We start from the raw sequence: 17,525 nt of genomic DNA, 5'->3' as shown, positions 1-17,525 counted from the left end.
CACCACTGGGATGCAATCATTAATGGTGCATGCATGCATAAATAGCCTTAGACCCGTCCAAGAATCTTCATTAGAGATACCTAGTCATCTTTAACGAAGCTCTTCTTGGATTGTCCAGTTGGACAGTTCAGGAGCACAAATCTGTATTGTAATTAGTAGTTCTACTGCTTATAGTCCATCTCGTAGAGATTTCGTGTAGCAACTCCTTGTGTTCTCCGAGTGCATACTAGACAAGGTGTAACAATACACCTAGTCTATGTCATGTATTTGAAGAACCATGGGGAGATGCTGCCGAAATTTCGTTAGAGATGAGCAGAACGGTATGAGCTGCTTTTTACAATATAGACTGTGCATTCTTGAATGGGAAAGTAGGATGAACCAACATATTAGAGACCAGTTAGAGGTGAATGATGTCATATTGCATGCATTATAAGGTACTTAATTGAGGTTAAGATTAATTAAAACGGAACGGTAATTTTGAACTTTGTTGATTTGGCAGTGGCATTTGTAGTGTAAGAGAGAATCAGATGGATAAAAGTTGGATAAATCAACATATGTTGCACCTGGAATACATACAAGGGGTTAAGGAATTTATTAAATTTGCATGTGAAAATGAGCCGTTGTTGAATGAAGCCACATGCCCATGTAAACGGTGTCTTAATGTCAAATTGGTGGAGAAAGGCCTGTTAGGGGAACATTTAATGATCAACGGGTTTCTTCCAAGTTACACCAGTTGGATTTTTCATGGGGAGAATTTGTCATCGCCTATGCCACACAATGTGAATGTCGGGCAAACTGATTCGAATGATAGTGATGAAACTTATGAAATGCTATTCGAAGGATTTGGACTTCCTCCACCAAGCTTTATTCACGAGGCAGCAGGTTCTGGTATTAAACAAGGTCCATATGAGAAAACCAAAAAATTCTTCAATTTATTGAAAGAGGCCGAAAGAGAGTTGTATCCTGAGTGTCAGAAGTTTTCAATGCTCTCATTTATTGTTCGGTTATTGCACATCAAGTGTCTTAGTGGATGGAGTGACAAGTCTTTCATGATGTTGCTCGAGCTTTTGAAGGATTCGTTCCCAAAGGGTGAAACTTTGCCAAAGTCATTTTATGCAATTAGTAAACTTCGTAGGGACTTGGGCCTCGACTATCATAAGGTACATGCATGCCCAAGGGATTGTTCACTATATTGGAAGGAAATAGCTGGTATGGATGATTGCATAGTGTGTCATATGCCTAGATACAAACAGTTTGAGGGGGAGGAGAATGATGTTAAGAAGAAGCAACAAAGAATTCCACATAAGATTGTTAGATACTTTCCATTGATTCTAAGGCTTCAAAGATTGTTTATATCATCCAAAACATCTTCTTTAATGAGATGGCATGTAGAGGGTCGAATTGATGACGGCAAAATGAGACATCCCACTGACTCTCCAGTTTGGAAAATTTTTGATAATTGTATCCCAAGTTTGCGAGTGAGCCACGCAATGTCAGACTGGGTTTAGCAGCGGATGGATTCAATCCATTCAAGGCAATGAATGTCTCTCATAGCAGTTGGCCAGTTATTATAATGCCATACAATTTGCCACTATGGTTGTGCATGAAGCAGCCTCATATGATGACAACATTGTTTATCGATGGTCCTTCTTCACCTGGAAATAATATTGACGTCTACTTACGCCTTGTAGTGGATGAATTGAAAGAACTGTGGGAAAACGGTGTTGACACGTATGATGCGGAAACTAATCAGATGTTCCGAATGCATGCTGTGTTATTGTGGACTATAAATGATTTTCCTGCCTATGCAATTTTGTCTGGATGGAGCACGAAAGGCGCTTTAGCTTGTCCTTGTTGTAACACACATACCCGTTCTCGATATTTGAAGAACGGAAGGAAATTATGTTACATGGGGCATCGTCGCTGGTTGAATGGGGGTCACACATTTCGGAAAGCTAGTGCGTCTTTTGATGGCACTCATGAATTCGAACCATGTCTAACTCGGTTATCAGGGGCTAATGTGCTACAACAACTAGGCCCTAAGTTAAAATTGAATTCTAAGCGCCAACAATCTAGTAAACGGAATAGAAAGGGGAAAGAAAAGGAGGAAAATGAGGACTCAGGTCATAATTGGAAGAAGAAGAGTATTTTCTTTGAGCTATCATATTGGGAGCATAATTTGATTCGCCACAATCTTGATGTGATGCACATTGAAAAGAACGTGTGTGCTAATGTATTGTGGACGATATTAAATATTGATGGGAAAGGGAAGGACAATTTAAATACTCGTCGAGATTTGCAAGATATGGGAATTCGGAAGGCACTACATCCTCATAAAAGGGTTGGGAACAAGTATTATTTGCCTCCTGCATGTTTTGCCATGAACAATAGAAAGAAAAGTCTATTCTGCATACTTCTAAAGAATATCAAAGTTCCAGATGGTTACGCATCCAATATTTCTCATCGGGTTAACCTCAAACAACGTAGCATATCTGGACTAAAAAGTCATGATAACCATATACTCATGCAACAAATACTTCCAATAGCAGTGAGAAATTTGTTACTGAAGAAAGTGGTTGAACCATTAATTGAGTTAAGCAATTTCTTCAGGCAGTTGTGTTTCAAAACCCTAGAGGTGGATGGTCTAAATCGTCTTCAGTCCCAAATCGCTCTTACACTTTGCCATCTTGAGAGAATTTTTCCTCCATCATTTTTCGATATAATGGAGCACTTACCCATTCACCTAGCAGAGGAAGCAAAGATTGCCGGTCCAGTGCAATATCGATGGATGTACTTTATAGAAAGGTGTGTAATTCTACTCCAATGTCCATTTTGTATATATTTGATTGTTTATACTTGGAAGTCATGTATGCATCTTTTTGTTTATAGGTACCTTATGACGCTTAAATCATACATGCGTAATCGAAGTCATCCTGAAGGTTCAATTGCACAGGGATACTTGGTCGAAGAATGTATGACATTTTGCTCAAGGTACTTGCATGATGTTGAGTCGAAATTGCATCGATCGTTAAGGAATTGCGATGTTAGTGACAATCTTGAGATATTAATGGGGCGGGCTTTAGGAAAAGGAAAAGGGTTTGTTCTTGATAACACAACATGGGTACAGGCTCATCGGTATATGTTATTTAACATTGTTGCGGTTGTCCCATATCGAGAGTAAGATAGATGCAACCTTTGTCTCATTGTGAATGTATTTATACCAGCTATAATTATAGTGCATTTTACAAGTAGTTTAATTGTGTAGGGAACATCGTGAATTTATTAAGCGGTCACATCGTCATCTCAGAGATTATGATGTGGATCGTCGTCACAATGATGAGTTTCCCAAATGGTTCAATTCTTATGTAAGTGCATGTTAAGCACAAGTCTTCTACATTTTTCCAATCCATGTGCTTCTATATTTTTGAAGTTGTTAATTGATGTTTAATATTGATAACTTTCTTTGAAAAATAGGTTGCTGAGCTATTAGCTACTGAAAATGTAGCGTTGTCAGAAGAGATTAAAATTTTGGCTTTGGGACCCAGCCAAAAGGCCACTAGATTTAATGGGTATATGATTAATAGTACTAGGTATCATACTAAGAGTTGTGAGTTGAGAAGAAAAACTCAAAATAGTGGGGTTATGGTGAAGGTAAAGACTTCTAGCTATGCAAGTACGAAATACATTAATCCAGTGGAAGGTGATGTAGCGTACTATGGATATGTGACAGATATTATTGAATTGTATTACTCTCACTACCATAGATACATGTTATTCATGTGCAACTGGATTGATAACAATAAGGGACTCAAGCAGGATGATTTTGGTTTTACACTTGTTAATTTCAATCACTTGTTATATGCGAAGAAACAAGACAGTGATGAGCCATTCATCCTAGCATCTCAAGCACAACAAATCTTTTATGTTAATGATTCTGTTGATGAAGATTGGAATGTTGTACTCAAGATGAAACCTAGAGACTTGTATGAGGTGTGTGGAGAACAACCAACTATTAATGAAGGACTACATCACAACGAAGTGGAAGGATTTGGTGATCAAGAGTTAGATGTAGCTTCTTTCACTTGTGAGGAGGATATGGATTGGGTTAGGCAAGGTATTGATGGAACAACTGTTGATGAAACTATTGGACCTCTTGAAGCATCGATAGAGGCACAATTTGAAGATGACGAAGAACTGATATGATATTGTAATTGGCAGCATATTCACTTTTACATTTGTGTTTTCTGTATGGATATTCATAATAATAAAATCTTTGTATTGTACCTTTGTACCTTTCTTTAAATGGCCATTTTTACCTTTCATGTACTCTTATTTTGTTTTGAATGCAGTAGATATTAATAGATTATCATGTCCTTACTCTTATGTTTGTAGTTTTTTTGTAGATATTATCTATGAGTTCTAGCTTCGACCATTCTTCTAGTGAAAGTGAGCAATCAAGCTCTAGTAGTTCTAGTTCAGATGAGACTCAGACCACAGTCAAGATAAAATTCATACCCGATCCACTGGCATCATGGCATCCACCAGACAGTCTTCCTACCACATTACGTAGCGGTAGTACATCACATGGCTCTGTTTCAGCTGGTATGTATCAACTTTGCTTGATATTTTCTTATGGTATTTTTGAGTTAGATTTGTAGTCCTATCTATCATACATCATGCATGGTTATTTTAAAAAAAATTGAGTTTGGATAATTAAAAGCATAATGTGTGGTATAGAAGCAAGGATAGCAGAATTTTAACACCCCATGGTATGATATGTTGAAATTTGTTGAAATTAAAAGCATAATTCAGATATTCAACTGAAATGCATATTATTTGATTTTCGTTTAGTATAAAAGGTATGCTATAGCTCAATGTTACACTTGACTGCATCTTCAGTGACCAATTGACTGCATCATAAAGAAACTGATATGAAGCTTACTACTATTGTTTTGTAGGTCCTAGCTCAAGTCAAGCCACACAAAAGCAGACAAGGGGTCCCACATATATGCATGGTCAATGGGGTACTAGTGAAGATGGCATTTTAAAAGTTGTTCCAAATGAGTTGAATCAAGTAGTTGAAGGACACACATCCCTTGCTTCACATTTGGGCGTTTTGGCACGAGATGGGAGTCTTGCACCACTCACTTTTACGACTTGGCATTATGTTCCAAAACAAAACAAAGATAACATATGGAGGGAGATAAAGGTATATATGGATATTTAATATGAAATAAGTTACAATTGTATTCCATATGAAATGCATATTACAAGTGTAGTTGACATTGCATATTACAAGTGTCTATAATTGTAATGCAGGCTCATACGGATGCAGATGAATCCATGAAGAGAACAATAATAGCTTCATTTGGAAAGAAATGGAGAGATTGGAAAAGTCGAGTGAAAACAATGGGATACAAACCCTTCAAGAATGATGCAGAAAGGTTGGCTCATCGACCAGATAGAGTACATGAGGATCAGTGGCGGGCTTTGGTCTACTATTGGGGCACTCAGAGTGCATCGGTAAAATTTTATTTATGTGAAAAAATGTTTATATATGATAATTTTTTATAACATCTTAAATAAATTTCATATTGGACAGAAATCAAGCAAGAAGAATAGAAAAATTCGGAAGAGGAAGACATTACATCATAGAACAGGCCGAAAGCCTTTCTCAGTAGTTCGACTGGAGGTATAATTATTCTCTCTATTCATCCTTTTCATTCTTTGTCAACTATATCTGTCTATATGTGCTAAAAAGGTGTCAACAATTTGCACCATAATGAATTTATACCAGTTCTACAAAAACAGATGTTATTTGCTTAGTTGTTTATTTTATTTACTTAACTTGTTCACATATTTAATTGCTTAATTATTTAATTTTCTTATTTATCTTAAGATTTTGGTTGTCTTTCATTTATAGGAGACAAAAAAGAACAATGGGGTTCCTGCTAGTCGGTCACAGGTGTGGATGGCCGCATACATGAAAGATGGGACGTCAAATAGTGATTCAGTTAATGAGGTTATGGTATGTGATACTACTTTATCTTTGGACTTTTAATATGATTCATATTTATATTGGAGGCTAATTATTGAATTCAAACTTGCAGACTCAAATGAATGAGTTAGCAAAGCACATAGAGGGATCTTCTACTGACCCTGCAGCATTACAGGAGCAAATCTTCACACAAGTTATGGGCCCAGAGCGACCTGGCCGTGTTCGGACGTTTGGATTGGGACCGTCACCCACTGATGTTTTTGGAGGTGGATATAGGCGGTCACAAGAGCAGAATCGTCTCTTCCAAACTCAAGTTCAGGAACAAGTTCAAGAGCAACTTCAATGGTATCAAATGCAGTTTGAGTCGAAGATGAATGAAGTAATGGAGAAACAAATTCAGGCTATACGCACAGATTTTCAGTCACGAATTCAGTTTTTGGAATTGCAAGCTGCAGGCGTGCCCGTTGATCCAGTTGTTGCACCATCAAACCCATTACATAGGCAGTAGGTATTTTAATTATTTTTACTAGTTATTACTTTAAATTGCCTAGAGCTAATATACAACTTAAGTCTCTTATTGAATGATAGGTTGTGGATTCACTTAGTAGTCATCCCACTGTTCGGCCAATGTCACATCAACAACAATCTCATGCATTTTCATCCCAAGAGGTGAGCAATCATTTAATCAAAGCTTTTTTGACAAATAACATATCTTATTAATTACAATACGTGCTCTTATTAAATATAGGTTCACCTTTCAAAGAAAGAGAAGAAGAATAAGAAGAAGAAGAATAAGAAAAAGAAGAAGAACTAGCAAGGTAAAAGTACTAATATCACTAGTTCGTGGTTTATGTTCATTTGATTTGTAAGGCATTGTTGGTTCTGAAATTAGGGTTTTGGTTGTTACTATTGTGACTAGTGACTAAATTTGGGTATTTTTAGAGATGGAAAATTAACAATCTTTGTTAATGTATTCACTGTTTGATTTCCAAGCAACATTAAGAAGAAATACAAGAACTTGGAAGCTCACAAGAAGTTTGGGTTAGAATGGTAGTTGTGATGTGAGGCTATTAATCTTTCTTTCATTTTCCATGTGTATATCGATATCTAACTGCTGTGTTAGTGTAATTTTTGCTTGAGAAGCTCCAGACATGCGAACTCTTTTTTGGTCAGTGTCTGAGTCCTGTTCTATATTTATCAAAAGACCTCATTTTCGTTTTCTACGTTCATCTGAGTTTCTGGTTGCTAGTGATTCTTCTAACTTTCCAAAATGATTTGAGATAGGCTTTTCCCCGAACCATTGACCCTTGTTTGGGAGGGAAAAGTTGATTCATTCAATGGAGTTTTATAAGTAACCCTGACACTGGTGTGAGATTAGCTAGCAACTTTGTCAAGCCAACACTGCTTCTTACTGATTTATATGATGTCTTGAACACTTCAGTTGCATACACAAACTGATATTTTCTACTGTCCAAGTGCGAGCTTTGGACAAATTTAGTTGTCATCCATGGTTTATGGTGGACCTTCTATGTAACTTATGGTGGCTTATGCATAATCATGTGATTGTCAAATGTTGACTTAGCTGTTGGCTAATCATGAGAGCTTAATCAGAGTAGTGAATGTTTGTCCTCCCCACACCAATTGAGTGTTAGAAGCCTACAATTTTTACATTAAAGGGGTGACCATTTATGAAGTCATCTTTGCATTTGAAGCTTTGAATTTGGGCTCAGGGCTTTGCTTTCATTGTTGTACTTGAAGTCTCTCTTGCTATGTAATGGCTGCCAAAATGTGCACTCAGCAACATGTGCACTCTTAGAGATAGTCTTCATAACTACAGATAAATGTCATAATCATTTTAAGAAGTTTTTTGTCTTGGATTAGGTTTGAGCAGTATTATGTTTTTTCCTTCAGTCTACAAATATTTGTCAAACCAACTCTGAATAAAGCATTAGATTCTGATTTGAGTGCGGGAAGAATGATTTTGACTTGTGCTTTTGCTGCAGATCTAGATGATCCACTGAAGACTACTGATTAGACCAGGCGTCTTGGCTTAATCGTATGTTCTCTGTAGTCATTAAAATTTGAACATAAACTTTGCAATGGAGTTCTTATCTTTAATGTACTGCAAAGTTTTTTAATTTTTGTGGAAAACCCTCTTTATGGGATTTTAAAAAAAAATCTAAATTGGAAAATTCTTGCATTTTTGTTTTGATTAAGTTTTAATTAGGGTAAAGAACTGGAGTATTTAGAGTAACTGAAACCATGAAATACCTTAGCCGGGACATAGATAACAAGTTTTATATGTAGTAGGCTCCTTTCACAAAAGTTCAGTAGCTTGGTATGTTCAACAAGAAATTTGTTTTCATAAATGAAGCTTTGCATTGTTTCTTTTTGTTTTTTTGTTTTTTAAATTTTTTTTTATTAAGCAGGCAACAAGTTTTGCTGCATCTTTGGGAGAGCATCAAATTATGCACGAGTCTTTAGGTTTTGATACTACAAATTCTCTTTTCTCAACACTTAAATGGGAAACAAGGGTTATTATGGGCTTTGTATTTGTTGGAGTTTTTGAAAACCATTTTCTGTTCTAGGAGTCACGTAAAACAGAAAATAGAATTGAAAATTTGTTAAGTTTATTGTTCTCAGGAACTATTTTGAGGAAAAAAAAAAGAACCAGTTTTTAGAGAAACACCATAATTTTGTTCTGTTTTTTTTTTTAGCCAGAAATACTAAAGAATAAAAATACCGTCTCATAATTTTCAATTTTCAGAAAATTGAAAACTATATTAGTGAAGTTTTGGCTGTTATATAATTTTTCCGATGTTTTGATTCAAAAGGTTTGATGGAAATTGGTGGTGCATCATGTGAGGTGGATTTTATTTAAGGAGAACTGCTTCTTTTATATAAAATTGGATAAAATATCTTGGGAAGTATGCTTAGAAGTGCCATCCAAAAGTTGTATATACTTTTCCTATCCCAAAAGATGAGAAGAGAAGTTGCAATACTTTGAAGAATTCTTGGTTAAATATTTGTTGTTGGTTCTATTGCAGGTGTGTAGGGGAACTGCCGTGATGCTTTGTATCACCTACTGATAGAACTGATGAGATTGCGAATCCTTTCATCCAGCCAGATGGGGCTTAAATATCTGGACTTATTATGTAGCTGCCTTCTTAACATTTGGTTTTTTCTCATTTAAGATATTCTAGAGTTTGAATTTAGTTTCTGTTTTGTCTACTTGAATGTCATTGTCTATTAATGTGAAATAGTAGCAAATGCCATATTACATTCTGTGATTTCTTTGAACTGATCAGGTGTTTTGGTGCCCCTACGAAGTGAATATGATTTGAATAGGCGGTCTTTCTAATTGTAATTACTTGCAAGTTATCCATGGTATGATTATACAACATTTACTGAAATTGCAAAACTACTAGTTCCAATCAAGTGTTGACAAAAAATGCACATATGAAACAAACAGGTGATGAGCAAAATGCAGTGTTGATTTGATTTACTTGGGACATTCAAATGCTCCTTTGGTTTCTTCTTCTTTTTTTTTTTTTTTTTTTTTGCAACTTATAATTAGAAGCAACTACCTGCATATTCCTTGATTCGAACCTTGGTACGAACTCAAACTTTGTGAAAATGTTCTGGTTTTATCTATGCGCTAGAATACAAGTTCTTCCTCAATGTTTGAGGATTTTCAAGGCTAAATACATCCCATTTTTTGAGGTCTACAATTACCTTTTATGGTATATCTGGTTAGGAGATGAATATAATTTATTGTGGTGGATATATTGGTTATGTTAAAACATGATTTTTGGATTTGGATATGTTATTTTGTGGGTAATGGTGATTGGATATTAATTGAATGAGAAACTGAATTAATGCTTCATTTGTTATTTGAATGAGAGTTATTATTTTATCTGTTAGTTTTATTACAGGTATTTGAATGGGAGTTAATATTTTGTATGTTAGTTTTATTACAGGTATTTTTTTTATTAATTGAATGAGAAACCAAATTCAATATTTTCTTACAGGTATTCTTTTTAATTTAATCAAATAAAACTAGCACAATCTCAAAAAAAAAAAAAAAAGATATGACGGCGTTTATGGAAACGCCTCCTAAACCCTCAATAGTAACGGTCATACTTTTTAAACAGATACGACAGCATTTCAAAACGTCGCTAAATATCGTTGGTGACGTCAGCGTGTGTATAGTGGGACATTTGGCGGCGTTTTTTAAAACGCCTCCTATACTAATATCATGACGTTTTTAAAACGTCGCAAAGCTATAGCGACGGCCGCAGCTTTGACATTTGGTACTAAACGCCACAAAATGAATTAGTGGTGTTTTGATAGATATAGCGGCGTTTTTAAAACGCCACTAAAAGCCCGATTTCCAGCATTGATAGTTTTTAGAAGCCCAAGCTATTCAAGAGGTCCATTACTCGACATGGTTGTCCAACACGGTTATTGTCAAAAAGAAAAATGGGAAATGGATGGTTTGTGTTGACTTCACGAGCCTAAATAAGGCATGTCCAAAAGATTGCTTCCCCTTACCTAAGATGGACCAGCTAGTGGACGCTACTTCAGGGCATGGCAGGATGAGCTTCTTGGACGCATATCGAGGCTACTATTAAATAGTGATGTATGGACTGAATGAGAAGAAGGCTACCTTTATCACTCCAAAGGGCCTCTACTACTATAGAGTCATGCCCTTTGAATTGAAGAATGCAGGGGCAACGTACTAGAAGCTGGTAACCGTGATTTTCAAACATCTAAGTGGAAAGACAGTGGAGGTATACAATGACGATATGGTCATGAATAGTAAAAAAAAAAAATCGTGGGATCACCAGGTTGACCCCAATGAGGTGTTTGATATCTTGAAGGCATTTTGGCTTCAACTGAACGCCTCTAAGTGTGCTTTTTGGGGTTGGGTCAGGTAAGTTTCTAGGATACCTAGTGACGAGAAGGGAGATCGAAGCAAGCCTTGATCAATCAAGGCTATACTTGATCTGAAGAGCTCGATAACAGCGAAGGAAGCCCAAACTTTGATCGGCGAGGCAACAGTTCTGAACCGATTCATAAGATGGAGTTCTGACAAGTGCAGACAATTCTTCCAGCTCTTGAAGAAAGCCACATACTTCATATGGATAAAATCCTCCAATTGCAGGAGATGATTTGTTTTTATGCTTGGTAGTCTCAGACTATGCAGTTGGTGCGGTGGTAGTCCGATAAGAAAAAGGAGAACAAAAGGTAGTCTACTACATAAGCAAGACTTTGGTGAGTGTGAAGACAAGATACTTGTCTTTGGAAAAATTGGTGCTTGCCTTGGTTATGACAACCCCGTTCTACATTATGCTTCTATTTCCTTAATTGTGCATGTGCTTATGTGCTAAGTTTGAATTTGAGTGATTAATATGTTATTAATATGATCTTGACTTTATATCTGTTGATCGTAGAAATTTTTTTATGATTTCTGCTTTGATCTGAAAATTGAAGGCCTTAATGGCATCAGAAATCAAAATTGATTAATTTAATGTGATCAACATAATTTTTGAGCCTAATAGGAAGTTTGATTAAAATTTGATTAAGACTAAATTAATTAGATTAAGCTAATTAGAGCGAAGTGTAATTTGTTAATCTTAAGCTTTGCTTAACACTCTAATCTAATCCTCAAGTATAAATATGTTGTAATTAAGAGCTTGAAGCCTTAATCATAAAATTGAGCTCAAAAATTTGAGATAGAGAGCTTTAAAGAGAGAGAATTCAATCGTAGAGAGAGAAAGAGCTTGGATTTGAAGAATTTTGCTTAAGGATTGAAGAATTAGGAAGACAACTCAAGAACTTGCTAAATTGAGCTCCATTGAAGACCCTAGGTAAGCTTTTGAACCCCAATTCATGAAGCTAAGTTATTTCATATGTGAATTCAAGAGAATTATGTGATTGAGTACAAGAATTAAGCTAAGATTGTTGAATTTAGAGGCAATTCATACATGCATGCATAGTTTGGTTGAGTTTTACCATTTTTGAACATAATTATCTCATCCATGCTGAATTTGAAGGATGAATTGTACATGCATGCATGAATTACAAGATTTTGAAAGTGAATTGCATGTTTTTGAAGCTTTACAGAAGAATTTGAAATTTAAAACCAACATGCATGAAGATTCGAGTTTTATTTAAAGAATTCTTGAAGCCTTGAGATTTGGTTTTTGAGAATTGACTTTGTATTCATGTTTTTGGAAGATTTTCTAAGTGTTTTCAAAGTTTTGTCAAGCCATTCGAGAAATTGATTTGAAAATACAAGCTTTGAAGCTCAACTTTGTTCTGGAATTTCTAGAATTTTGTCTCATTGCTCCAACGAACAATCTGTTGCTCGAGCACACATTGCATGCATTCAGTATTTTTTGCAAGCATTTGTAGTTGGCTCAAGCGACCGCCTTTCATTTTGCACCTTGGCTTGAGCGAACATCGAGCCTAGATTCGAACCATTCAGTACTTTTGCAAACCAAGTGGTTCACTCAATCGACTAATGTTGTGCTTGAGTGAAGTGCTCTGTCTCAGCAAATTTTGAAAAGACATATTCTGATCAAATGTGCATTCTCATTCCTTTCTGAGCATTCTTAGGCATGAGTTGAACATCCTAAATTAATTAAAGGGTTAGAATGAAACCCAGGAGAATTGAATAAGTTAAAGAACAATCCGGTTAAGCAATGTAATTCAACATGTATATGTTGATGTATTGTGTAGGATCATCTGCAAGGTGAAGTCAATAACTAAAACTGTGAGTAATATCTTAGTAAAGATATTTTCTTACTTTATTTTCTGAATGCCTTTATGTGGTAAGCTTTTCCGAAATTGTGATTTTGCAAGTGTGAATGAGTTTCTCTCTATCTGATCAATATGATATATGTAAATATAATTCATGCGACATGAATGTGTATGATAGACCTAAGGTCATTCTGTATGTTTGAATTAGACCCAAGGTCGTTCTGTGTAATTGAAATGGACCCAAGGTCATTCTACACATTTGATAAAATAAACCCGAGGTCATTCTGAATATTTGATAAGTCTGATTATCTGATATGAGTTGGCCGAATGGTCATTATACAACTGTAAATGATTGGACTCAAGGTTGTTCTATTATAATATGATCAATTCCATTCCATATATCTATTATACGTTAGACCTGAGGTCATTTTGTTATCTGTTGGACCCAAGGTCGTTCCGTGATGAATCACTTATGATATAGAGATGCTTATGTCATTTATTAGATCTCATTCACATAACCCCTTTGCTCTGATGTTATTCATTGGGTGTTAGCTCACTCTGTTTATATATATGTATGTAGGTGAGCAACAGGATGTCCAGCCCCAGCTTAGTGAACCTATGAAGGATACCAAGTTTTGTGAAGTTTGTTATGACTGCCTCACGAGCGAGGCTTTTGTTCTTTTGTCTTTTGAATTTCTATTTTCTTTCACTGGTCATGTTTGGCCTTGTATACGTACATAAGTTTTGGTTTGGTATGACAATGGCGTTTGAAAGAGCTTGGACATATGGGATCTTATTATGTTTGTATGAGTGTGAGTTATTAATGTATGAGAAGTTCTATTTATGCCATTTATGCATAGCTCATTGGACAAAATTTTATATTTCTACTTTCGCTTCTGGCCCCATATAATTAATTATGATTTGATTTCTGTCTGAGGTTGTAGGTAATCTCATGATTATTGGTTGGTTATGATCCAAACCTCTATGGGTGGGTTTGGGTCATGACAGAGTGGTATCAGAGCATGAGTTAATAACTCATACACTTGTCCAACTGAGCAATAAGGTGTCTAGAAAAGATTTAAGGTGCTTTCATCTGATAAGAATCTATCTATGTGCATTGAGAAGATGTGAATATTTAGAACATGAACTGTTGTGTCTATATGTGTATATGTGTAATTTTTGTGTCTACTATAATGAAAGTTTATATAGATAATGGTGAGAACAAGGGTTGATGAGATAGAAGAGTCGACTACGGCCCAACTGGATAGAATGGAAAGAATGATTATTAAGGCAACAACAGTAACGACCATATCCACCTTCGCCAATGACAGTATCGCCTATACAAGACTATCAGACTGATGACCGTACAATCACATTGACTAAAGAATTTAAGGAAATAAAACCGCCATTGTTCCATGGGGGAATAGGCCATTTAAAAGCTGAAGCTTGGATCCTTGGAATATAGAAGTTATCTGAGGTATTTCCATGTGCAAAGGGTTCAGTTGGATGCATTCACTCTAGAAGATGAGGTAAGAAGGTAGAGGATGCTAATCTGAGAAGACGATAAGGGGATTGATTGGGCACGATTCCTCGAAATATTTTCCACAGCGCGTCCGCGATCGAAAAGTGTCTGAGTTTGAGGGACTTAAGCAAGGTAATATGACAGTGGCCAAGTATGAAGCAAAGTTTACTGAGTTGGCCAAATTTGCACTGCACATGGTCGACATCGATTATAAAAGGGCGAGGAAGTTTGAGGGTGGACTTCGAAATGCAAGTTTAGAAAAAGTAAATGTCTTGAAACTGCCAAAGTATATAGATGTTCTTGACCAAGCTCTAATGTCTGAGGCAAATTTGGCATCCTATAACTGACCATTTGAATGGAGAGGAAAAAGGCATGGTTCTTATTCGAATAAAGGATCATCGTATTCAAAGAAGCAAAATCGGGAAGCATCTAGTACCTCAAATTCAACAAGAGATTCTGCACCAACCTGTACTGTGTGTAGCAAGAAACATCAGGGAGTTTGTTATCATACATCTAGGGTATGTTTTAGATGTGGCAAGACTGAACATATGGTCGGAGATTGTCCCTCAAATCAACAAAGAGGTGGAAGGCCAGTAGCTAGTTTGACTGGATCTATCCTAATGCTAGGAAACGTTGCAAGACCCACAGCCATGAGAGACACACTGGGGCAAGGGAGACTTTTTGTACTCGTCCTAGGTGATACACAAAATACTGAAGCTGTTATCTAGGGTATCCTCTCTATTTGTAACCAAGATACTTATGTGCTAGTTGATTCGGGTTCAACACATTCCTTTGTATTTACTACATTTGCATCTACACTGAATCGACCCATGGAATCATTGCCATATATGTTGTGTGCATCTGCTTCATCTAGGGAATCTATTCTGTGTTCATCTGTATACCATGCTTGTGAAATACTTGTTGAAAATGATATGTTATTTGTAGATTTGTTGCCTTTTGATATTAGGCATTTTGATGTGATTCTGGGAATGGATTGGTTGTCTAAATATTGTGCTACCATTGACTGTGTAACGAAACGAGTTTTGTTTAGAGCTTCAGGACATGATGAATTTGTATTTGTGGGTAATGGCGTAGTATCTCCACCTTATCTAATTTCGGCGATGAAAATATGCAAACTACTTAAGAACGGATGTCAAGGTCATCTGTGTAGTGTTTGGACTGATCAGCCTATGATTGTTATGTTGGATGATATTCCTATTGTTAGTGAATTTCCAAATGTGTTTCTAGAGGAACTACCATGGGAATTAGTTATCAGGGAGATTGAATTCACTATTGAGGTTGTACTAGGTATCCAACCTATTTCAAAAACTCCTTATAGAATGTCAACTGCTGAAATGAAAAAATTGAAAGAACAGTTGTAGGATTTGCTTGACAAGGGTTTTATTTGACCAAGTACATCGCCCTGGGATGCGCCAGTTTTATTTGTGAAAAAGAAGAATGGAACCTTACATTTATGTATCGATTACTAGGAGTTGAATAAGGTAACGATCAAGAACGAATACCCTCTGCCTCATATTGATGACCTGTTTGATCAGTTGTAGGGTTCACAAGTGTTTTTAAAGATTGATTTGAGGTTTAGGTATCATCAATTGAAGGTGAAAGCTGAGAATGTTAAGAAAACTGCAATTTGAAAAGGCGTGGACATTACGAATTTGTGGTTATGGCTTTTGGGGTTACAAATGCACCTGCAACATTTGTGGACCTTATGAACTAAATTTTTAAATCCTACCTTGATAATTTGTAGTAGTATTTATTGATGATATCTTGATTTATTCAAAAAGTAGAGAAGAAATTATATGCAAAACTGAAAAAGTGTGAATTTTGGTTAGATGAAATTGTGTTTCTAGGGCATGTGATTAACAAAGATGGGATTTTAGTAGACTCGCAAAAGATTAAAGCAGTTATGAATTGGCCTACATCGATGAATGTGACGGAAGTTCGAAGCTTTATGGGATTGGCTGGGTATTACAGAAGATTTGTGAAATATTTTTCAAAAATAGCTATACCACTTACCCAACTTACTCGAAAGGGACAACCGTTTGAATGGACTGATGAAAAGGAATCTTCATCTCAAGAACTGAAAACAAGACTGACTACAACACCGATTTTGACATTGCCCTAAAGTATATAAAATTTTGTAATTTATAGTGATGCTTTTTACAAGGGTTTGGGTTGTGTTTTGATTTAGAATGGTAAAGTGATAGCCTATGCATCTTGACAACTGAAACCTCATGAAAGAAACTGTCTGATTCATGACTTAGAATTGGCTGTAGTTATGTTTGCATTGAAGATTGGGCGCCACTATCTGTATGGAGCAAAAATGTGAGGTTTATACTGATCACAAGAGTCTGAAGTAATTTTTCACTCAGAAGGAACTGAATATGTGACAGAGAAGATGGCTCGAGTTGATTAAAGACTATGATCTTTAGATTCAGCATCATCTGGGTAAAGCTAATATTGTAGCCAATGCTTTGTATAGAAATTCAACGGGGAACATGGCATGTTTCCTGACTGAACAGAAAGAGATATTGCAAGACTTAGAAATATCTGAGATTGAAATACTGTTACATGATTAGGGCGGGTTGATAGCCATTATTTCAGCTCAACCGACAATCATTGATGATATTAACCAAAGGCAAAGAGAGGATGAGTTCCTCAAGAAAGTGATTGATGAATTTGAATCGAATCCGAAATCGGGGTTCTGTGTTGAAAGTGAAGTGTTGAAATTTCAAGGAAGATTGTGTGTCCTTAACACTCTTAACATGAAGAAGAGAATTTTGGAGGAAGCTCATAAGTCTAAATTTGCAATGCAAAGTTATTGGTGGCCTAGCATGAAGAAGGAAATTACAGAATATGTGTCTGAGTGCCTTCAGTGTCAGCAAGTCAAAGTTGAACATCGAAAGCCAGCGGGATTATTTCAACCTCTTTCCATTTCAAAATGGAAATGGGAGCACATAACTATGGACTTCATTATTGGTCTACCTCGAACACTGAGAGGTATGAACTCTATCTAGGTTATTATAGATAGGTTGAATAAATCTGCCTATTTTCTACCTGTAAGAACCAGTTATCATGCTTATAGATTGGCTATAATTTACATTGATGAAATTATTCGGTTACATGGAGTATTGATATCCATTGTTTCGGATAGAGACCCAAAATTTGTGTATAGATTTTGGAAAAGTCTTCAAAGAGCAATGGGAATAGAATTAAGGT

General features: G+C 36.1%; 2 protein-coding genes and 1 long non-coding RNA gene across 4 annotated transcripts; all 3 read left to right on the top strand.

Moving 5' to 3' along the window:
* Window positions 1-527: 527 nt before the first annotated feature.
* Window positions 528-1,508, top strand: LOC145816215 (uncharacterized). Its single transcript, XM_082912511.1, has one exon. It carries the CDS (start codon window positions 528-530, stop codon window positions 1,506-1,508), a length of 981 nt encoding a protein of 326 aa, XP_082768637.1.
* A 4,930-nt stretch (window positions 1,509-6,438) lies between these two features.
* Window positions 6,439-9,298, top strand: LOC114265489 (uncharacterized). 2 transcript variants are annotated; one of them, XR_014358574.1, is made up of 3 exons: window positions 6,439-6,506; window positions 6,587-6,667; window positions 9,046-9,298. It is a non-coding gene; the product is annotated as an uncharacterized LOC114265489 (long non-coding RNA). The 2 variants fall into 2 exon arrangements; XR_014358573.1 differs by lacking the exon at window positions 9,046-9,298 and adding an exon at window positions 6,747-6,818.
* Window positions 9,299-15,118: 5,820 nt separating this feature from the next.
* On the top strand, window positions 15,119-15,670 carry LOC145816214 (uncharacterized). Its single transcript, XM_082912510.1, has one exon. It carries the CDS (start codon window positions 15,119-15,121, stop codon window positions 15,668-15,670), a length of 552 nt encoding a protein of 183 aa, XP_082768636.1.
* The last annotated feature ends 1,855 nt before the right edge of the window (window positions 15,671-17,525 follow it).

The sequence above is a fragment of the Camellia sinensis genome, unplaced genomic scaffold (assembly GCF_055761805.1).
Source record: "Camellia sinensis isolate YWXY unplaced genomic scaffold, ASM5576180v1 Unanchor3, whole genome shotgun sequence".
Classification (NCBI taxonomy): domain Eukaryota; kingdom Viridiplantae; phylum Streptophyta; class Magnoliopsida; order Ericales; family Theaceae; genus Camellia; species Camellia sinensis.
The sequence above is the reverse complement of the archived record's forward strand: the minus strand, read 5'-3'. Positions and strand labels throughout refer to the sequence as shown.

Coding starts and splice junctions, on each gene's coding strand:
- LOC145816215 (XM_082912511.1), top strand. CDS start 528: ATGGATAAAAGTTGGATAAATCAACATATGTTGCACCTGGAATACATA.
- LOC145816214 (XM_082912510.1), top strand. CDS start 15,119: ATGGAATCATTGCCATATATGTTGTGTGCATCTGCTTCATCTAGGGAA.